Source organism: Crocodylus siamensis, chromosome 5 (genome assembly GCF_052110815.1).
Source record: "Crocodylus siamensis isolate JL-2025a chromosome 5, ASM5211081v1, whole genome shotgun sequence".
Lineage (NCBI taxonomy): Eukaryota > Metazoa > Chordata > Crocodylia > Crocodylidae > Crocodylus > Crocodylus siamensis.
The window spans coordinates 54,234,330-54,256,912 of record NC_143399.1 but is presented as its reverse complement, the minus strand read 5'-3'; the positions used below and the strand labels follow the sequence as shown (position 1 = coordinate 54,256,912).

General features: G+C 43.8%; 2 protein-coding genes across 6 annotated transcripts in view; one reads left to right on the top strand and one right to left on the bottom strand.

Moving 5' to 3' along the window:
• Window positions 1-16,148, bottom strand: part of SWT1 (SWT1 RNA endoribonuclease homolog) — a 70,084-nt gene extending 53,936 nt beyond the window's left edge. For 2 of the 5 annotated variants that reach the window (XM_090048317.1, XM_090048316.1), the window contains exons 1-9: window positions 16,052-16,148; window positions 12,121-12,192; window positions 8,337-8,395; window positions 3,758-4,502; window positions 3,163-3,228; window positions 2,387-2,516; window positions 2,155-2,256; window positions 1,367-1,555; window positions 211-304 (exon numbers count right to left, since the gene is read on the bottom strand). In XM_090048317.1, the coding sequence (XP_089904443.1) occupies window positions 211-304; window positions 1,367-1,555; window positions 2,155-2,256; window positions 2,387-2,516; window positions 3,163-3,228; window positions 3,758-4,502; window positions 8,337-8,395; window positions 12,121-12,192; window positions 16,052-16,123 (1,529 nt within the window). In that variant the 5' untranslated portion in view covers window positions 16,124-16,148. The remainder of the gene's footprint in view (window positions 1-210; window positions 305-1,366; window positions 1,556-2,154; window positions 2,257-2,386; window positions 2,517-3,162; window positions 3,229-3,757; window positions 4,503-8,336; window positions 8,396-12,120; window positions 12,193-16,051) is intronic. The other 3 variants (XM_090048318.1, XM_090048314.1, XM_090048315.1) reach the window with 3 other exon arrangements.
• A 196-nt stretch (window positions 16,149-16,344) lies between these two features.
• Window positions 16,345-22,583, top strand: part of TRMT1L (tRNA methyltransferase 1L) — a 32,068-nt gene continuing 25,829 nt past the window's right edge. Inside the window, exons 1-3 of the mRNA XM_090048319.1 lie at window positions 16,345-16,543; window positions 19,270-19,416; window positions 21,363-21,473. Coding sequence (XP_089904445.1) covers window positions 16,423-16,543; window positions 19,270-19,416; window positions 21,363-21,473 — 379 coding nt within the window. The 5' untranslated portion in view covers window positions 16,345-16,422. The remainder of the gene's footprint in view (window positions 16,544-19,269; window positions 19,417-21,362; window positions 21,474-22,583) is intronic.

The following is a 22,583-nucleotide window of genomic DNA, read 5'->3' as shown; positions in this document are numbered from 1 at the left end:
TGGTGAGAAAAAGCACTCCCTAAAAGTTTGCGATTTTTTTAATTGTTCTCTTATACCTCAAAGAAGCATGGAATGACTTTGCTGCTTGAAAAGAAAAGCTTCTTCCAAAGCCAATCTAAAAATGAGGGATCAGGAAGAGTTGTCAGATTGATATTTGTTCTTATCCCTACATATACAGACCTCAAAAACTAAACTACATGTTAAACTCACGTGCACAGTATGACAACAGCTTGAGGGAAGAGGCTACGATACTGCAGACAGCATTGCAAAACACGATCATCATTGTTTTCATCACTCAAGCCATCTGAAAGATTAGCAACACAATGACTATATGTTTGGAAATAGCCTAACGTGAAATATTCTAACGCGTTTAAAATATGGTATTTAAATGCTATATTTGTTCATGCAAAGGGAAGAAACATGAACTAAGCATATGTCTGGAAGCTGACATTTCATGGGTTGCAGTCTTAACTGCTCATTTCTTTGTATGCAACTTCAAGTTACTTACCCAGCTTTCAGCATGTTTAGGTCAGTAGCTAAAGAGCCAAGAGTAAACACACAATCTATACCTAACATAATAGGATGAATTAACTCCCTACAGGTTATCTATATAATTTAGAAACAAAGCAGAAATTGCTTATTCCAGTGTTCTCAACTTTACTGATGAAATAGTAAGGAGTGAAATATTTATTATGAAAAGGCATTACTTTGTTAGTTATTCACAAATCTGCTGCTGATTAGAGGCAGTTTTGATTGGACCGATGAAAGATGGCATTATGGCTGCTTGCAGACAGTAAATAAATAAAAAACAAATAAATACATATTTTTTTAAAAAGCACTTCAAACTCTGCATGCCCAAAAGAGGCAGCACGTTAGCTGGACCTGGCTCCCCCAACATCTGCATAGATCAGGTGCTTTAGTGGGGCTTTTATCTAATAGCTGATTGAACTAACTTTAGATAAAAGCATCAGAAAGCCACACAAGTGCCTGATCTATACTGCAGAGCCAGGTCAGAGTAACATGCTGATTTTTCTGGTAAAGCGTGGTTTGTCTTTTTTTTTTTTTTTTTTGTCTGCAAGTAGCCTATTTTTCAATAACTCACAAGAATATATGCCTATGACAGAAGACTGATAAATACATTAGGTCCGAGTCTGTCCTCTACTACAGCAATATGAAACAATGCAATGGGGGAAGAATCAGTCTGCTCATGAATTGGTCTGACAACTTCAAATTGTTAGCCAATTTTAATACAGTAACTGCAGTCAAACTGATTTTATGAAACCCAGCAGTAGGTGCTAAAGCTCACACTAATCAAGCTGTGAGGACCATACAATCCAGTGATAAGTTGACTCTGTACATAACTTACATATTTTTTGAGAAGCAAGCTGCATAGATTGTCCCCACAACTTTGAATCTTGGTTTTTGAGACAAGTGTAGATGAACTGAACTGCAGGGATAGCTTTGTCTCGAACATGTTGGACCATCTTCCCTTTCTTCAAGTTGTCCAGTTCTTGTAGAACCACCCAGGGAATTATCAATGCAAGTCTGCCAACCCCTAACAGAAAAGAGTTTCTGAACTTCCAGTTCAACTAAAGTAAATTTCATTTAATGCAAACACCATATTTGTTTCCTTACATAAAACAGCAGATTTCTACAGTAGTTGGTAAGAATCATTATCTTCTGTACTCAAAAAAAAGTGATCTGGCATTTAAAAATTAGTCTAAATAATGAATTTCCCTCTTTATAATGTTAAACTCAATCTGGCATTCAATAGGGCATTTGTCAAGTAATTATGAACAAACATGTATCACTATACAACATTTTGACAATATTGTGCAACAAAGAGGAAGAAGTTACCACAACCATTAATGCCAGATTACATGCTCACTAGGAAATACTAAAATAAAGCCACAAAGCAGAAGAAGAGAAAAAGTAAAAAAGACTGGCATTATACAAATCAGTGATAATACCACCAGTCATTCACGTAACCATTTATCCGTATTAATTCAACTTGAATGGTTTGTGACATCAGCATACATTCCTATATCATGGGAAAAAAACAATAGATACTAGAGTAAGGTTTTTATTGTCCTATATTTCATGAATATGTCGATTCCTTTTAAACCCTTCCGTTGTTCAGCTGCATTCACATACCTGGTATATCTTCCGTTTTCAGAGTCCTGATAAACTTTAGATGACTAATCATTATGTTGGTGTCAATCACTATCAAAAGGTTCAAACCAGAAGTCGTATCTGCTGAAGAGGAGAACGTGGTTATAACAATTCATTCTTCCATGATCCTTGCCCAGGACATTTGTTACTTAAAGTGTTGTCAAGATAAAAAGTAGACACCAGAATAATCTCAAAATTCTTGCAGATAACATACCAGCAGAAATATCTGCATCTTGTTCTGGAAGATCTATTTCCATACTGGTTAGCTCTCCACAAGTCTGTACAACTGGCAAAACCATCTTTCTGTCAATACGAGCAGCATGCAAGTCTTCTATTATCTGCATCTATTGTTAAAAAAAAGAGACTCTGCAACACATACCCAAATATGTAAAGTCCAAATTTAATTTGCAGCCACATTTCTGTATGAAGCTGATAGGCTCGTTCTTCTCCTGACTACATTGGCTGAAAATTCCCTGCTAACTACAATTCTTAAGAAATGGTTGTCCATCTTCACTGAAAAACTAAACAGATGTTGGAAAATAAAGCTGTTGTGGTCTACATATAAATGCAAGGTCCCACAGCCAATAGAAGGTGAAAAACTAAGCTATGACATGTAAGTATGCCTCTATCAAGCACTTCCTGAAAAAAAACACCCTCTAACTGGGTTTGTATTAGTACTTGAGGGCAAAAAGAGCCATCAGGAATAAAAGATACCACACCAATAATGTAGAACATCATCCAAGGAATTTTATGACCTCAGATTCATATTTCAACAACCATGATATTTAACAAAAATACTATAGTACTGGGGTGAGCAAAATGCGGCCCGCCAGGCCATTTTATCCAGCCTATGAGGGCCTGAAGATATGTAGAAAATTAATATTTACCTGACCTGGGCTGCCTGCCATGTGACCCTCGATGGCTTGCCAAAACTCAGTAAGCGGCCCTCTGCCCAAAATAATTACCCGCCCCTGCTACAGAATTACTAACCTCTTGGTCTGTCTCTGAATTCTGACTGGCTTCAGGGGAGGCAGAAGAACATGGAACTTCAAAGCTCTGTAGAGAGAAATGAAGGTACAAATACAAAACTTTTAGAGAACTTACTGATTCTGAATTTAACAAATCAAATAGATAACTAAAAAAATATTCTCTCTGACTTGGTGAGAAAATTAGTATTCATGTATTCTAGTTTTCCAATAGCATGACAAAAAGTTGAGGAATTTGTTTGACATAGTAAAAAAAGACTATTAGTCTAATGAGATCAGAGTGCAGGAGACACAAACACTTACATTTAAAAAAGCCCTTTTAGAAACATTAAAACCTTTTAATCAATTCAGGGTCACAAGTCACCAGGGGTTTAACAAGATGCCCTGAAGCTGATCTACAACTATAGTTCAACCCTGATGTATATCACCACTGTGTTTATTTCAGTTTGTGCAAATTCAGCTGAGAATCCCATGGATTAAATCAGGCTCAAATTAATCTTAATTGTGGCCAGACCAACATGAATTCAGATATAAAGCTGAAACTATCATAAAACAAGCATTTATTTACTACTGAAATAGCCAGAGTCTTTTTACTTCACCTGTTTTAAATGTAATGGTTTAACTTCAAGGTTCCTTTTTTCAGTCTCTGAAGTACCAGCAGTTTTGCTGGACTCAGCCTGCTGTTTTGTCTGCTTATGATATTCCCATCGTTTAGGTATTTCAGTTGAATAACATGATGGTTTATATTTAATGGCATTATGATTTTTGTTAGCTAATTCTTTGCAGCTTCCTAGACTTTCTTCCTTGCATATTGCAAAGGATGAGCCCGATGCATTACTGGGGGGGCCATCAACCTTAGTCTCTGGAAAGGTAGAAGACTTTTTTTGAATTCTGAAATCATCACTGCATTTTTTTGAGCTGTGAGACTTCTTTCTTAGTAGATGAGGCTGACATGCAGCAGTCGTGAACTTTTCCAACATAGTCTGCTCAACTCTAGCCTTCAGTTTGTTGAGCTCAGCTTTCTCTTTTTTCTTCTTCATTAGCTTGTCCTTTTGGACAGCAAAACTAGGCCGTATCTTTCTCTCTCCTCTTCCCTCAAAGTGCTGGTCTTTGTTACAGCTTTTCTTGCTATCAGGGGCCATACCAGAATCACAGGCATTTTTTTCATGTTTAGTGTCTTTATGCTTAAATTGTATAGTTATCCTCCCACGCTTCCCAGACAGGATTGAAGAATCATTGGTGGTTTCGGTACTGTTTGAAGACTCCCTCTGAAATCTTTCATCAGTGCTTTGTGAAACGTAACTTTGGTTTTGCTTCTCTTTCATGCTATTATCGACTTTGAATCTATGGAAGTGGAACACAAAAGTCACATTATAATTATAAACACACATGTTACAGCAAGGCTATTCAACTTGTAAACAGCTGCAAGCCACACTGCCCCACCCCCATGGGCATGGCAGGAAGTTGAAGCTGAGAGAGGGAGACAGAGCTTGGAGCTTCCTGTAGCCCTAGGGTGTGAAGCAACAGCAGTAGCAGGAATAGACAATACAGGAAGGCAGCAACAACAGTAGGGAGCGACACCCAGACCTATGGGGGAAGCCTTGGAAGCTGAGGATGTAAAGGCAGCAGAAGCCACACAACTGGCTGCAAATTGGAGCCCACAGGCTGCCAGCTGAACAGCCCTGTGACACTATACCTAAGGCAACAGAACCAAAAACTAAGGGGGTCTGTATACAATTATTACTATACATTTATAATCCAGGCTGTCTGAATTTGGAATTTCTTTAGTTTACAATGAATTCGTAGCAAGCTGTCCTTGAAAAGTGACAACAGTCTTACTTATTTTACACCGTGTACAACAGTGCTAGCTGTCTAATGCTGGCAGATCTTGTCTGTATGGTACCAGCTACTAACTCCAGGGATTATAACATAATAGTGCCCTCAATGGTGCAGAAACAAAGTTCAGTCTTGCTGCACTGATGAGACTGAACAGCACTTCAACCACATTTCTGAGCTGTACACGGCCTGCTGAAGTTTAAACACACAGAAGCTAGATTCCATCTGCACTGCACTGCAGAATGTACAGCGCTGGTTACAGTGTGGGTGTGACATTAGCCTACCTATTTATGTCTAACAATTCCAGTTCTGCACAAATTCTTTCATAGTTAAGTCTACAGTAAACAAACAATCTGAAGTGCTACATTTTAGAGTAATGATGTTTTTACTTTTTAAAAATGTATAAATTATTGTAAACCATTTTGAAACCTACCTCTCTCATGCCTGCACTTGCCTCACTGCAGAGGGGTAAGATACCTACAGCGAGGCTATGTCCAAGCCGCTTAGCTCTAGGGCAGGGATGGACAATTATTTCAGCTGATGGGACACTTAATGAGTTCTGGTGAGCTGTTGAGGGCTGCATACACAATCTTTCAGAAGATATTATTTTAACAAATTATAGATAAAAAAATTGTTAGGGTAACAGCATTTGGATCCTGGGGAGCATTAGATTTGCAACTGAATAAAAGACTATAACCTGTGGCCTAGCAAGCTGCTAACCACAAGGCAGAATGGTATATTAAAAGTAACATTGCAAAATGTTTAGGCAAGCATTTTCCTAACAATACAGTATTGTTATATGATATATAGATCATTGTGTAAGAAAAACAGCATGCAGACCACCAGCTATCATCAGGAGATAAAGCATAAGTAAGACCTTGGAGATGGTGAAGAAATCAGCAAGAGACCACAAGTGAATGAAAGAAGCAGGGGTCAGGGTCTTAGGTATGCGTTCATGGCAAAAAGACATGTAAATAAGTGAAATGCATAGGTAATTCCATGCTAATTAAATAAACAGTAAACAGAGGCAGACCGTAAGATGGGAAGGAATAAGGGTGGAACAAAGGAAGGACAAAGGTGGGGTAAATGTTAATAAGCATAAACCACAGTGTATAAATATGAAAAGAACTAAAGTTCATGGCTGCTCCCCGGTTTGCTGGAGCTTGCCTGAAGCTCCCTCCATTTTCAATAAAGCTGTTGGAAGAAGCAATGTGTGCACCAACCCGCTGTCTCCCCAGTCATTAGGCATCACATGGAGCTGGGGCCTAACAGAAATCATATACTATAAATCAAACATCTACTACAGCATATCTTAAATTTTATTTAAAAAATAATATTTGTCCTGACTTATAGGTTTGTTGGGGGGTGGTTTTGGAGTAGTATATATAGAGGTGATTGCATAACAGCACAAAATAAAATCTTAACTTTTGCATACTGTGGAGCAGCGGGGTGGGGGGGGCTGCCCACATGCTGGGTCCTGGCTGAAAGAGGAAGGGAATGGAACAGAGGCCATGTCAACAGATCTCACCCAGGTAGTGCCATGCAGATTTAGTGTGGCAGAAGGCCACTTCTGTTTCTCCCCAAAAACTCTGCTGTGACAATTTGGTTTATATAGGCCCTGCAGAGGGTACATACCTTACCCTCTCTCTTTAGGTAACCTGAGCTAAATATATTCCTGCAGGAGGGGAGAAACCTCCTCCCTCTACCTATGTGACTGGTATCACATACCCAGGTGAGAAGCTTGGCTCTCTAGTGGGCTACAGACTGCCAGACTGCCCAGCAACCAGCGATGCATTTCAAATTGGCTGACTGACAGCCAACAAGTGCTGGCCTCCACTGGACCAGTTAAATGCGGTCATACAGGCTATATAAGTTAAAGACTGCCCAGGAGGAAGGGACACCAGCCATGAGGAAGACTCAGAGAGAGAGAAGAGCTGGACCATCTGAAACTTGCTCTCCCTCTCTCAAAACTCATGATCAAGGAACTGCCTGCCTCCAGAGGGAATCTCCATCTGCCTCCGGATGATACTTGTGAGTAAGCTACCTGAGATCTAACTAGATATATACCTTGCAGTAACTCAGATGCATGATCAAAGGCTACTCCAGCCACCCTGTTTTCTCTATGGGATTTCTCTGATCCTACTCAACTCTGTACCCTAATCCAACCCTACTCCGTGTAACCAATTAAGTTCTCCTTTGTACCTAGCATGGGAGACTTATTGGGAGTGGGTCTAGATAATGCCTTGGGGTCCCCTTGGTACGGCTGACTAAGGGAGACCACTATTTGTGCTTCTGGCTGAGGGAAGCACCCCGAGATCTTGAAGCGAGTCAAGTACACTCAAGGGCTGCTAGGCCTTTGTTTCCCAGGGGAGACTGTGCCAGAATCAAGCCCGTCCCTGGGTGGTGGCATCTCTACCCCCAGGCTAGCGGGCATGCTCCAGAAAGGGGGTTGGCCAGATGCGAGGCGCCCCAGGGAGGCACTTGGAACCTGGAAGGTGTTTGGCCGCAGTGAGGTGGGTGGCTCAGCACAGGAGCACCCCCTGCTAGCCCACCACAGGGGGAATGTCAACAGAGCTCACCCAGGTGGTGCCATGCAGATGTGATCTAACACCCTCTCCTCTCTCTGTTCCCCATCTGGCCTAAATCTACCCCCGCAGCCCTGCCTGCTCCCTCACAGGACAGCCTACACCACGCTCCCACCCACAAGCACCAAGGGTCCTAGCCCCAGCCCTGGCCAGCATACACAGGTGGCCACTTATCCAAGAACCACTCTAATTAAAGCACCCAAAGCATCATGTGCATCAGCATGCCCATGCTGAAAAATGGCAGCAGAGATGCTTTAATTAAAACTCATCAAATGAGCTTTAGTTAAAGTGCTCCTGCCACCATTTTTCAGCACAGGGATGCTGATGCATGTGACACTAGAGTCTGCTGGAGCACAGTAATTATCACACTCCTGAGGACTCACTCCGATGCACTGTAATTACAACGTGCTGGAGCAGCCTCAATGCCTGTGTATAGGTGCCCATTGCTATTAAGAAATCCACTACTCAAAATGGAGAGAACAAGAAAAGAACAGAGAACCAATGGAATAATGTCACTGTTCTACTGTTTAAAGTAAAGTAGCATGCATTTATGAAGATTAAAAAAAAATTAACACCCTAATCTCCCAAATGTCATCATAACTTGACTGGTTTAAGCTAAATTTATCAAAGAATACAAGGACAAATGTTCTACCCTGGAAAAGGTCCCATGCTCTGACACAAGTCAAACAACGTTTTTATTTATAATAATTTATCTCATGGATTTGTTTTTATACTTAGGAACAAAGTATGCATTTACCTTTGAAATTCTAGCTTCCCTTTTTTAAGACTATTAGAAATTCCTGTCCCTCCAGATTTCTGAAAGCAAAAAAGTTTTTTATATGTTAGAAATCACTGAATTGCAGTAAAATAAAAATATCTTGATAAAATTAACAGGTACTAGATGTACTAAAATTTGGACCAGCAATCAATGGGTGCCTATACACATGCTTGTTCATGTTCTAATTAGAATGCGTCAGAGCTGATTCGATTAACCCAGGTTCTAATAAGAACACTCCAGGATCACCTCGCCACTGCATGCCTGAGGCTGCTGCATGTTTCAAAATGGCCGTGGAGGCACTTTATCTAAAGTCTTCACTGAAGTCCTGCAGCCATTTTGAAACACGCAGTGCTTAATGCATGCGACAGTGAGCCATTTATTTAAAGCGGCTATCTGGGAACCAGTCTAATTCCTCCTCCCCAACACAAGCATGTGTATAGGCAGCCTATGAAAGAAGCTGCTAACCTGCTCCACTATAATTATTTCTGTTGAATATGCCTTTAATTTCTGAGGAAACATAAGGAACTTAAGAAAGAGGCATATAAACAGACTTCAGGTTACAAAGACTTCAAAAGACTGGATATAGTCACAATTCATTCATGTGTATCCAACATCCTATGAGTAAGCCACAATTTTAAGTACAGACATACATTTTTATATAAAAACACACATTTCTTCCAAATAAAGCTTCTATCTAATCTAGAAGATATTAGAGGTGCACTGATACATCGGTCCAATACCGGATCAGTATCAATATAAAGAAAACTGGCTGTATCAGATAATCAGCCCAATAGGGGCAGCACTCAGGCAGCGAGGAGCACAGCCATCAACATGGAGAGCTGCCTGCAGCTGGTCAGTCCATTGTGGTGGTAGGGAAGGGGCTTGGGGGAAAGTGGGGCAGATCAATGCCACCCGTGGTAAGGGAGGGACAGGAACTGCCCAAGTGCGGTGGGGGGGAGGAGGCGGAGCTGCGGCTGATAGGAGAGTGGGGGCAGCTCCTGCCTCTGCTTTCACCCCAAGAGGGCACTGGGGGGGGGGGGGGGGGGGGTGGAGGAGGCATGTGCCCCCTGGATCTGCGCAGGGCAGGGTGGAGCAGGCTGCAGCAAGGGCTCTTCTTGGCAGGGGCTGGGCTTGGGGCAGGCGCCAGCAGCACTGGGAGGATGCTGCATCCACCCCAGATTTTGCCACTGCTCCCCTCCCAGCGCCACCACAACCAGCCACGACTCTTACCAGCATGTGGATGGAAGCAGGGCACTAAGCCAGGGATGCACCGGGTGGCTGGTGGTGGCAGCGCTGGGAGCAGAGTGGTGGTGAAATCTGGGATGGATACAGCATCATCCCAGTGCTGCCAACACCCATTCCAGGCCCAGCCCTGCACAGACCCAGCTGCAGCCTACCCCGCCCCAATCTGGGGGGCACACATCCCCCGCCTACCAAGCCCTCCCAGGGTGCAAGCAGCAGCAGGAACCACCTGCTCCCCCAAGCTGTGACTTGGCCCCCTCTCCCCAGACAGCACCTACCTCTGCCCCCTCCCTCACCTTGGGGGCCGTTGACCTGTCTCCCCCATGCCCCTTCCCTCCCCGCTCTCCTTCCACCACACCAGACTTTCCAGCTGGAGGCAGCTGTATCAGAAATCAGACTGGTATCGGACGATATGTCTCCTTAAATATCAGCTATCTATATCAGGCCCCAAAATGTCTATCAGTGCACCCCTAGATATTATGGCCATATGTACAAGATATGGCCACACTGCAACAGGGAGTTTAGGGCTCCTGTTACTTTGAGAGAGGGTGCAGCAGATGGACCTCGGGCAGTTAAGAAGGGGTAGCCGCAGGAGGAAAGGCAGACTGGCTGTTCCATCAAGCCCAGAACTTGTGGGTGGCTGCAGAAGTCACCTGACCAGAAAAGTACAGGGGCTTAGGGAACATATATGCCTAGGGCCTGAGCCAGGACAGGCAGTTTGGCCAGGCAAGGTGCAGAGAAAAGAGCTCCTGAGCTGACAGGCTATAGAGGAGTTCCTGACTGACACCTGGGCTACCTTGGGAAAATGCAAGTAGAATACTGCTTGCATACAGGGGAATCGGACTCAGGGTGGAGTGGAGTTTGTGGTACAACCAAGGAACTGATGTTTTATGTTCAAACCCAGTATGGAATCTGTTATAACCAGAGGGCTTATTCCTGCATTATAGTTTATACCAGTGGACTGAAATGGGAGTATCATTCCAGTCAATGGGAGGGATAAAGGAAGTCCCAGCAGTGCCCAAGGGGGGCAGTGGAAGAGTCCGGGGGGGGGGAGGTGCAGTGCCAAAGTAGGTGAGACAAAGGCTGGAACGTAGAAGGCAGGTCAGGTAGCGGGCCTGGGCTAGAGGGTCCAGCAAGAAAAGATTATGAAGGCCAAAGCCCAAACAAGAAGAGTAACTGAATGCTAACATCTGCAAGGCATGGACATGGCTTCAGGGGAGCTCAGAAGCCACAAACAACCTGTAAGACAACAGGTGCCCTGGAGGCACAAACAAGCCAAGAGGGCCCACCTAGTGCAGGTGCAGGACTGGGACCAGTGGGATCCAGGAGGGAGCTGCTGGCAGTGATACAGAGGCTTGATCTAGAACCTTTGGCACCTCCCCTTTCACATTCTATAAAATTCCAAGAAAGGCAGGCATGGCAAGTGAGAGAATATGAAGGGTGCCCTTGAGCCAAAGTAGAGGAGGAGCTGTGTGGCCACCAGGGTCATCCCAGCCAGACCCTGGCACTTGTTATACACATAAAATGTTTGCAAACATTTTGCAAAATAACTGTTTGCAAAATAAATAAATAAATAAATAAAAGCGCTTTACCAGAAGCAGCAGCACATTACTTTGACCAAGCTCTGCAGTCATGCTATAGATTAGGTGCATCAGCAGTGCTTTTTGGCACTTTTATCTAAAGCTGAGTCAATCAGCTATTAGTTAAAAGCAGCAAAAAAGCCCCACTAAAGCACCCAATCTATACAGATATCGAGCAAGCTGGGTCCAACTGAGATGCAGCCTCTTCTGGGCACGCATGGGGCTCAGCACAGGAATGCACTGAATTTATAGTAAAGCGCTGTTAGTTTATTTAATTTCAGTTCAGTTCTTCCAGCAGCTGTAGCAGAAGAGGCTGCCCAACATTGCGTTTCAAGAACAGTGACACAACTCTGCACAAAACTAATCTGATCTATGCTGTACCTCAGGGCTGTTCAACTCACAGCCTGCATGTGGCCCACGAGGAGGTAAGCTGAGGCCCACAGTGCTCTCACTGCTCCAGCTACTGCCAGAGCATGGTTCAATGTGGGCTGCAGGGCTAGGGAGAAGAGAGGAAGCAAGCCTGCATGGCACAGCAAAGTGTTGCGGGGGCAGGGCACATGGTACGGGATGCCTACCAGAGCGCATCAAGGGAGGGAAAACATATCTTACAAGTTAGACAACCCTGTTGTAGGTTATAAGGCTTGAGGCAGCCTGTGTCCCATCTACATCAGGGTCCCTAATGCTGGGTCAACTTCCATTAGCATATACGTTTGCAACACTGGAGTATTTTGCTGGTCAAGTATGCCACATAAACAAAGCCTCAGCCCAAGCTCACAACAAAGCTCCCAGAACCATTACTCTGTCCTGGATCATTTCTAGCAAACCAAAAATGAAAAATAATCTCTCATTTCAATCTCCAGTTCATTCTCCTGTGAAACAACCTGCAAAATTTAAATGCTATTAAGATATGATATTTTCACAAAATACATTATTTTTCTTACTTTGTTGTCCAAGTCATCCAAACCATCCTCCCGGCTAGATTTTTTGGGTTTCTTTTTAGACATCTCAAAACCCTAAGGAAAATAATGTTAGTTAGTAGTAGTGCAAAATTATGTCTCCAACATAGTAAAGCACAGACTGTTTGTAATGAAACAATCTGCAACCTACTTAATTTGCCAAATTAAGGACAAGCCACAAAGCTGTTTGCTTCCACAATCAATAGGAGCTTGTCAACAGTTACACAAGGTTGACTGGTGAAGCAGTAACCTTTAAAACAAAAGAAACAGTAAATCACTGGTACCACACAACTGTTTGCTGGGACTCCATGTACCTCATTTTCACAGGTGGTTAATAAACCTAAACCTGCAAAGGACCTCCCAAAAAATCAGTGTAAGTTTTAAACACTACATAAAAGCTGTTAATTCTGAGGGTAAAAACCCCACTCTGCATTAGACTTCCTTTCACCCAGACTCCTTCTCATGAATCAGCACTTGTATTTTATCTGAGAACTAGAAGTGCACCAATACATTGGTCCATATCCTCATAATTGACATTATTGGCAATTGGCTTTTATTGGCTGATAATGTCACTGATAAATGCCACGTGTATGCGTACAGCTGCAGCACGCATGCGGCCTGGAGTGCAGCCCAGCAGCTTGGAGAGCAGCGTCCAACCAGTAAGTCTGTTGAGGGGAAGGGGCATGGTGGGGCATGAAGGAGAGAGTGGGGCTGGGGCAGGGCACGGCGTGGGACAGAGCTAGTAGCTTGTCCAGGGGTGCAGGGGGCAGCTCCCACTGCTGCGCACACCCACAAGGGTAGGCATGGGGGAGCACGACCCCCAGATCTGTGCACTGGGCAAAGGCAGGCTGCTATTGTGCACACAGGGCTGGAGGCTCCACTTTACCCAGGCAGGGCAGGTACCGGGGGGGGGGGGGGGGGAGCTACAGCAAATTTTAGGGTGTCTGTAGAACCCCTACACCCCCCTCCCAGTGCCACCACTGCCTGCCCTACCCCAAGCACAGCCACTGGGAAGAGACTGGTATAGCCCCTGGCCCACCCTCATCTCACGCACAGATCCGGGGGGCATATGCCCCCCATGGCTGCCCCGGGGGTTCACGCAGTGGCAGGAGCTGCCCCCATACACCTTCTGGACAAGCTGCCAGCTCCATCCCGTGCCCCACCCCACCTGTGCAGCACCTGCCTCTGCCCCTGCCCTAGCCCCAGCTCCAGCTCCACTCCCTCCCTCACTGTGGGGGCCTCAATCCCCCCATCCCTCCTAAATGCCTCTTGCCCCCATCAGACTTACCAGCCAGACACTGCTCTTCAAGCTGCTGGGCTGCATATCAGCAATTGGATCAGTCAATATGGCTGGTCAATAAATTGACCATTCATAACGGCCCAAAAAATCTTTATTAGTACACCCCTAGCAAGAACCCAGGATTTTTGTGGGCGAGATCTAGAATTGGACCAGCTGCACAGTTGCAATAGACTTAGACAAACTTTCAAATGCAATGCATTCTTCTTCAAGTCAGAAGGGAATGCAGGCACAGCACAAGATTAAGACATTTGCAAAAATATGAAAGACGGAAAAGAGAATTCCCAGGAATTTAAGGGACAGCAGTCAAGTAAAATCACAGAAGGAAGGATGGCCAGATTCATGGAAGATCAAGACCTGTGAGAAGTGAAGACAGTTGGTATCATCTGTAGTGTGAAGAAAGGTTACCTGGAGTCAGGTAACAGCAGTATGTTATACACATAGACTGTCTATTACTTTTAATTTTATGTACGTTTTGCACTGCCTTAAACTCTATTTTGTATTGTTCTGCAGCTTCACATAAGTGTTCGACTTTTGTATGTTCTATGTGAGAGAAGGGGTGAAAGTCTATCTGTGGAAAAGGAAAACATCAGCTAGCAACTGGCTGAAAAAATGCAGACAGATAAAAGACCAAACAGGAAGAATCCTCTCCAGAACACCAAAAGAACAATGGCAGTCGACCTTCAAGAAAGAACACAGTGATAACACAGCAAAAGCCCAGAGGACTGGGTGAATTGACAAGGCTATAAAAGATGGGGCAAGACGTATTGATTTTTTGTGTGTGTGTGTGTCTTGTTCTGCATGTCATCCTGGAGCATTGGTTCTTCTGATGAGATGATCATGAGTAGGAGCTGGGCTCCTGATGGTCCAATCTGGCTGGCCACTAAGTTGATCTGAGTACTGATAAGACGGGTAATGTATACCAGCGCAAAATAGAAATTGAGGTATGAATGTGGTGTATGCATGTGTATTAAGTGCTTAAGAAATGCTACATCTTGCCTTATCCTCCCCCATAAAGTCTTGCTTGTGATTTGAGCAGTTGGCAATTTGTTGAACCCTTGGTTCTGAAGGACTTGGGGAGGAGGGGGCAGAAGGGGTAGCAAGAAGGCCCTAAAAAAAAAATGCCTCCTTTCATGAGACAGTTAACACTAGTTAAAGTGAGCACACATTCTGAACAGTCACACAATAATTCTTACTGAAATCTCATAACATGGACAGATATGGCCCATGAGACTCATTGCTGTGGCTGCTGGAGCCCCTGCAATGGCAGTGTATATCCCCCCCCATTTTGACATGGCTGCTGAAACCAGGGATTTAACACTGCTCTACTCCCCTTTAGTTTTACCTGGCACCAAAGTCGGAGCTTTTAGTCACCCCCGGACTAAAATCAACAAAACTGGGGAGGAAAAGCAGCACCAGTATTAGGTTCCTGAATTATGGAGCTGTGCCAATACAGCAGCTCAGGCAGCCAGAGATTAATGCTGTATGCTTGTGAGCAGAATCCAGTCTGTGAGAAGCCCAGAAGCCTGTGCTTAATTAGTCATTATTATTTGTCCAAAGGAATCTGTAACACATCACTAGTGGTCCCTAATACTAAGGGGGGCTTTACCCTCAGGACCAAACACAAGCGTGAGTAAACTAAGTGGCTGCCCCTGGGGCCCAGACAGAAAGGGGGCCCCCCAACATGTTAATTCTTTTATAATTATCATTATCTCTGGTGAAAATAGGCCTGATATTAAAAGTTCACCATGAGACCACTAGGAGTCTAGGTACGGTGCCGCCTCCCCTGATGTGTGAAAAGGCCTGTGTCTATCTAGTGAGGGGAGCAGTATGTGCAGAGGAAAGAAAGCAGGTAGCACCTGAGCCAAGCATCCTCCACTGCACAATCCTTCACTAAACAAAAAAAAAAAGCCACAGGCTTTGCCAGCCACTCCCAGCCAGAGAAAAACAAGAGGTTTTCCGGCAAGGCAGTTCCTCCAGTTCACGCTGAAAAAAGTATAACAACATCCTAACAAGAAAGCAGCATTATTCAATATCCTGCTTGCCCCCTGACACCTGAGGTAAACAGACTGCTCCAACTTTTATCCAAGCCTAATTTGCATAAAATGATAAATGAACTTTTCCAGCCAAGAGATCTCACACCACTCACCTGTGAAAATTGAATTTACAGTTCTACACGGGAGAAATTTTACAAACTTTGCATTTTCCTTCACTGAAGAAGGGAGTGCGTGGCTGAAAGCATGCAAATAAAGAGAAAAGTTTTTTTGCAACTGTCTAGTTGCGCCTCTAGCACACTGACTAATAATAATCAAGAGAGGCGCATCATTAACAGCGACCGGCCTCGGAAACAGTTAGAAAAGAATTTAGAAGCTTTTCTGCTCGGGATTGTTTCCTCAACCTAAAACTCCGGTAAACTAGAGCCGGGGAAGGGTGGGGCAGGACAGGGAGAGGCGTCCCTGCCGCGGGGCTGCGCTAGGAGCCCCTCCACGCGGACCCCTAGGGCAGGTCCCCCAACAACACCTCGGCCCGCCCTGAGAAGGGCCTTGCCCCCCACCCCCAGACAGAGGCCAAGGTGCCGCCCCCGCCCGCGCAAGCTCGCCCCAGCGCCCTCGCACCCACCGCCTTCCCGACAGGACCCGCCGGCCTCGCGCCAGCGCAACTGCTAGGCCGAGGGACTTCGCCGCGGTGCATCCTGGAGGCCGAAGGCGCTCCCACAACCCCGGTGTCTCGGCCGCGATGCACGCTGGGAGGTGTAGTTTGTTGGGTTTTTTTCCTGCCGGCGGCCGCAGTGCACTCTGGGAGGTGTAGCTTCCCTGGAGGCTGACGCTCTGCACGCTGGAAGGTGTAGTTTCCCCGACTGGCCACGGGCGCCTCTGTCTTTGCTGCGGAGGCGGCTCGCAATGCTCGCCCCGCCCTTCTCCACGCCCTCCGCGCTGAGGAGGCTGCGGCTGCGGCTCCGGCCCCCGCTGGCAGTGCTGCCCGTGGAGAAGATGGCGGCGGCGGCGGAGGCAGTGCTGCCACCCGATCAGGCAGAGCCGGAGGACGAGGACGAGGACGAGGACGAGGAGGACGGAGATGAGGAGGAAGAGGAGGAGGAGGCCGCAGAGATGAGTAAGGCCCCGGGCGTTGCGCTGACAGGGGTCCCCGGCGCTGGGGGGGGCCAGGCCTGCAGTGGCGCTGCCCCCCTCGGGCCGTCTCCGTGTTCAGCCTCTCGTCCTGCGGGCGGACAGGTGCCACCTCGCCCTTGGAGCCCAAGGGCGGTCCCTAGGGTTTCCTTGGCTGCCGCCTCCTCCCGCGCGCCCTGTCGCCCGGCTGAGGCGAGCTGCTGCTCGGGAGCCTGGTGCTGCGTCGCTGCCCCTCTCTGTCGTCTGACAGGCACAGATGGGGATCTTCCTTGGTTAGTCCTGGGTGCAAATGCACCCCGCCTGCCTGAGTCAGAGTCTGTCCCAGGGAAGACAGTCCCGTTGGCTGGACGTCTCAAGACTGCCGAGGAGCAGCATCAGTGTCCACAGAGTGTCCAGAGCCTCTGACTCCACTTCTCTCCCTGCACCCTGCCAGTGACTGACCACCATCCACGCTGAGTGGAAATCTATTTTATGAGCATGCTGTCCTCATGCTCCTGACCCTGTGTAGCACAGGGAAGAGGCATCAAACTCATCCAGCCCCATGGGCCAGATAAGACTCTACAGACCAAATCGGGACTGTGACCCGGATGAGAGTCTCCGGGCCAGATCAGGACTGCGAGCAGTGCATGCAGCGCCCAGGCTGGACCCTGTACAGCATGTTGCACCAAGGGGCTGTCCAGGGCACAGGCTGTATGTTTGACACATCTGGCATGGAAACTTGACCCAGGATGTTCTGCTCACTTCTGCTTTAACCAGTCTGGTGGAAACTGATTTCTCCCTACTTCAGTACAAACCTGCACCAGGAAATGTATCCCACCATGCAGTGCCATACATTTCACAGCAAGTGGCCAGCATCCTGATATTCTTAGCTTTTCCCAAAAATGGTGCTTTGTGTACTCTCACTTGTAGCTACTATGCCATTTCTTTCCTTATTTATGGTTGAAGGCACAGAGCATACATAAGACAGACAGAACACAAGGTAGCAGGGCCAAGCATTCCTTTCTGTTCTCCTGCTATAGGCACAGTCAGAAATTTAATCTTTTTTCATGTTTGTTCTCCTTAAGATCTTTATAAATCTGGATTTCCTTTGTCAAAGCCAAGGAAGACTGTCTCATTGGTTGATGTTCTTAAGTCAGCCACTTGGTTGATTCTCTGCTCTGTCTCTCTCTAAAGTTCCCTCTTTAATCATTGTATTTCCAGTTTAACTTTTATAAAATACCTCTGTCTAAATTCAGAGGTATGCACCTGAGATTTAAATACATGAACTTACTTACTTACATAACATAAATAAAATGATTCCTTTCTCATAGAGTCCTTTTTATATATGTTGGGGTCTGTCATTAAATTTATTTGGTCTTCCTTGCATAAGTTGTTCAGGAATTCTTAGCATACTTTCTGTGAATTTGTTGTAATCTTTTATTTTCCTGCCCTTGGTTTATCTTGGATGCCTTTTTTTTTTTAAAATTAAACATCCTACTTAAATGCTAGTTCTTAAATCTTACCTCACAACATACAAAAATAAGCATCTTTTAACAGCTTAGTTTGCCATATCTTTCTGTATATTTTTACTGCCATAACCTGTACCTTGGATCCTTCAGAATAAATTGTTCAGCCTCAGACATGCTTCATATGGTTTCTAATAATATTTTTAACAAATTCTTCCTCTCTTCTCCTTTGTTCCCTCTATTTTTGTTTAGTTTATAAGCTATATAAAAATGTCTACCCAAACAGCTGGGCAGTGTCTCTCTATCTGAACTCTGTACTACCAAAAGTGAAACATAACTTGCTGGTTATCAAGCTACTTTTAAGCTAGGAAACGATTGTTTGTCCTTTGCTCCTCTCCCATCAGACCGAAATTTTTGGTTTCGGTCTCCAAATCAATCCTTCTCTTTATATCTCTAGGCTGTTATATTTTGCACTCTAAGCCATTTAGCTATTTATGTTGAATTGCAGTTTTTAAAAATCATTTTCTAAACTTTGTCAGATATTAATGTTTTCATTTCCGATGCACATTTTTTAAGTCTTGCCTGAAAGCAAGTTGATTTAATCGTCAGGGGTATTGTCTTTGCTCCGCTTTACATAAAGACACACACCCAAAAGAACAAGTTCAAACATATATGTGTTTTCCTTTAGGATTCTGAACACAATGAAAATATTATTAAGAAGTAAGGAGTAAATCAAAGGGAACCCTATTTACAACAGATGTTTTTCCTTTTTCTGGACTATTTTGTAAGTTCTATCTTAAAGTGGCAGAAAAGAGGGAAAAATTGTTACCAAGTTAGACAATTTTTGCCTAGATCCTTCTAGTGAAAGTCCTCAGTCCAAAATAGTCATTCTGCTTATCCAGGTTTCACTTAGTACCCTGTAGTAGTTTTGTAACATACTTAATCAAAGGAAAATCATTTAATTTTTTTGACAAGGTAAGGTATAATTAGTATCTTGTTAATATTTGCTCTCTTGACTGTGTTAAGAGTTTGTGTGCACATTTTTCTGCCTGGGGTGATGCATATTCATGGTGGTTTTGCAAAAATGAGATGTAGTCACCCTGACATTATTCTCTGATTTGCTGAGTAAACAGTTTGTCTTTTCAAAGTGACTTCCATCCCTCTTGCATGATAGGAAGCACTAAATGCTTGGAAACTGAATGATTCCACACAAGTAAAATGTTATATAAACAAAGCTGATTTTTTTTTGTCTTGTTCTTTTTTTTAGATGGATTGGTTGTCTCTGGAAAAATGGATGGCAGCAAGTTAGATGTGGAAGTGTCTGAGCCAGAAATCAAAGACAAAGTAGTAGAGCAAGAGCCGTTAAGGGAATCTGACAATAGCATTTTGGACGCATCTTCTGATTCTCCAAGAGGTTTGCTAATAAACTACAAGAACATCTGCAATCTGTAGGGGAGGGAGAAAGGTTGCAAAATATCAATCATAGTATATGGTATACAAGAAAACCTTTTATACCCCAGATTTAAAATATGTCTTTTAATTGATATGCCATTTCCCCTCCCCCAATATCAACACTTCTAGAATTCCTTCTGAGATTCCTCCCAACATATAGTAAATTATGCTGTTGGATGAAGTAGGATCTGCATCCATCTTTGTAAGTGCCACTTCTCTACTCTTTTAGTGCAAATAAATGATACTGGACAGAGAAGGGCATTGCATCTCAGCAGAGGATTAGCAGCTAGGAAATCCTGAATTGTAAAACCAGTTTTGCCTAGAGGCAAGGATTTTTTAGCGTGATCTTTTATTGGACTACCTCTGTAGTTGGGAAAAGATTAGACAAGGACAGAGCCTTTTAATCTGGGATCCTACAGACATGCAAGCCCATTGTCCAACATTAAGTACTTTTGAAGTATCTGAGAGAACATTTTTTTTCAAAATAATTGGCAGTGGGGCTAGAGGGAAAGTAAAGACAGATGAGGCTACATGTAGTGGATCAGCTATGGAGGGAGCTTTATTAGAAAAATATAGGTTGCACATTGACCCATAATCAGGCAGTGGTCTGATGTGGGACAGCAGGCTATGTTTTCTTCTTGCCTGGGGATTTCTTGCATTCCTTGCTACCCTATGTTTTCTTGCCAGGATGAATGGGGAGCATGTGGCCCAGGAAATCCCCAGTGTGCCATGTCTTCATGTGAAGCAGGGGTTGCTGTGGGTCCAAGCAAGGAGGTGAAGGGTTGCGTGGGATCTGGGGAATGCCCAGCATGGAGAGAATTTTTATGATGGCACAAATGCCATGTCCAGCAACATCTGTTTCTAACTTCAGGAGTAAATGCACCTGTTCTTGATGTAATTCAGAGTCTGGGTACAGGCAGATCTGGGATAAACCCAACCTCTGTTTCTACCCTAATAGTTGCTTTAATATTGAGAAGAAGTAATCATTTCAGGGTTATTGTAGGAGCCTTGAAATTGATGGCCTCTAGTCTGTTTTACCAATTATGCAGTAAAAACAGTGGTTCTCAACTTTTCTAGACTCAAGACACCCCTCACAAACTGCTAGTTATTAGTTTTCACTTCTTGACTAGAGAAAAGTACTAGAGCAGTTCTTCTGCAAAAAACTTAAAAAGACCACAATGGGGCAGAATGTTTTTAGTGCTACGAATTTATATTTCAAATCTCTGAGTTTATCTTATGAATCATGTTTGCACATGTAGCAGTGCTAACGTTATGTAACATCCCATGGCACCCTTGAAAGGATCACAGGGCACCCCAGGGTGCTGTGGCATCCTGGTTGAGAATCACGGATCACTGATTCAAGGAGAGTACGGACCCCTTCCCCTGCCCAATTCCCCCCAACCCTAGAATAGAAGAAGTGTACGCAGGTTCTGAAGCGTCAGGTTTGTAATAATAACTTTGCCTTGTAATAGTATGGAACAGATACACTTACAATGTTCTTGGTTGTCAAACAAGTCATAGGGCAGCTTTGCATGGATATAGTGATTTCACTTTCTGAAAAGGCATCAACAAAGTAAAAATAAATATGCTAGAAATGTAGGTAAGTTTAGAAATTGAGACGTTCTTCAACTTGTGGTTTTGAACACTTACTTTAAAAAGCATAAATAGAAAGATATGCAACAATTCAGGAAACAAATACAGAAGATTAATACTGACATAAATTATTCCGTTCTGACAAGAACACTTTATAATTGAAAGATGAAAAATGCAAAGTATTTTTTTCTAGTTGGCACTGGAGTCTCTCAGCTAACATCAGAATTGAAGTGTCAAACAGGAACAATATAAAATGGAGATTAAATTACAGCCATTTTGAAGCATTTTTTAACTTGAATAATCTGTCTTTTTTAGAGAAGCATATTTCAATTCAAAGACAGCTTGCTGATCTAGAAAAACTAGCTGATCTGAGTGAGGGTGAGTTTGCTTCAGCTGTATCCCTGAACACAGATCTTCAAGTTGGAGGTATTTAAAATTTATCTCTTGGTTTTGATTTGTTTTTTTAACATTGCCAGATATATTTCTGTTGTCTTAATGGTTTATGAAACTTTAGGTCTAGGAAGCTTCATTTTAAAAAAGTGCACTCAATTATGATATCCCCATATTGAGAAACACGATTTCCACTCTGTACAGTCTGGTATACTAAAGGCCCTAACAATTCTGTTTTTCTCCTCTGTCAGTACAGTATGATTATTCATGTCAACTGTGTGCACTGTTTAGGAACTGGTGTTAACCACTAGTTGTAGGTCAACAGGATTAACTCTTCTTATTTTCTGGTGTTGTGCTAGATGGGTGGCTAATTTATTTTGGCACATATGTACATAGATTATTTTAAATAAAGACAACATGCAGTATTTATTTACGATCTGGTTTGCCTGAAATCTTTTTATTTAGAACTTTTACCTCTGGTAAACCAAAATGACCCAAAAATGTTGGAGGTTTTGAATGGCAAGTAAGTGTGTATATGTGTGTATGAAAAAATTGTGGGGGTTGAGAGAAAGAGACAGACAGATGGGGTTGTTTTGTTTTGTTTTGTTCTTTTTTTAATAAAAAAAGACCGTAAAGAATAATGGGAATACTAAAACAAAGACTTTCAGAATATTTCTTTGGGGCCCCTCTGGGTCTCGATAGTTTTCATTTTTCTTGTGCTCAGTCATATAGTTGTTTTCCTCTTCTTCTTAACTGCCTGAACCTCAGCCCTGAGATTCAAGAATTTATTTTTTTCTGACTGTCAAGCTAAGTTCAAAATGTTCTTGGTTAGGTATGTCATAAAAAATCTAGCTTATTGTCTAAAGTGGTATAGACTTCACGTGGCTCATGCATTAAAAAAATACTGTTAGTCAGTAACTAAGTATGCTGCTGAATACGCAAGAAAGATCAGTTGTACAAGAAGGAACAATTATACATAATTGCTTTTCTGAACCCAACCTTACTTTGATACAAGTTTCCCTTGCTTTATGCGGGTTCTGTATGTGCAAATTTGCTCTTATGTGATGACCCAAAGGAAGGTAATCCCAATGAGGATCAAAGGGAGCAGGAGAGCACACAAGCCTCCGTGGCTCACCAAAAGCATCT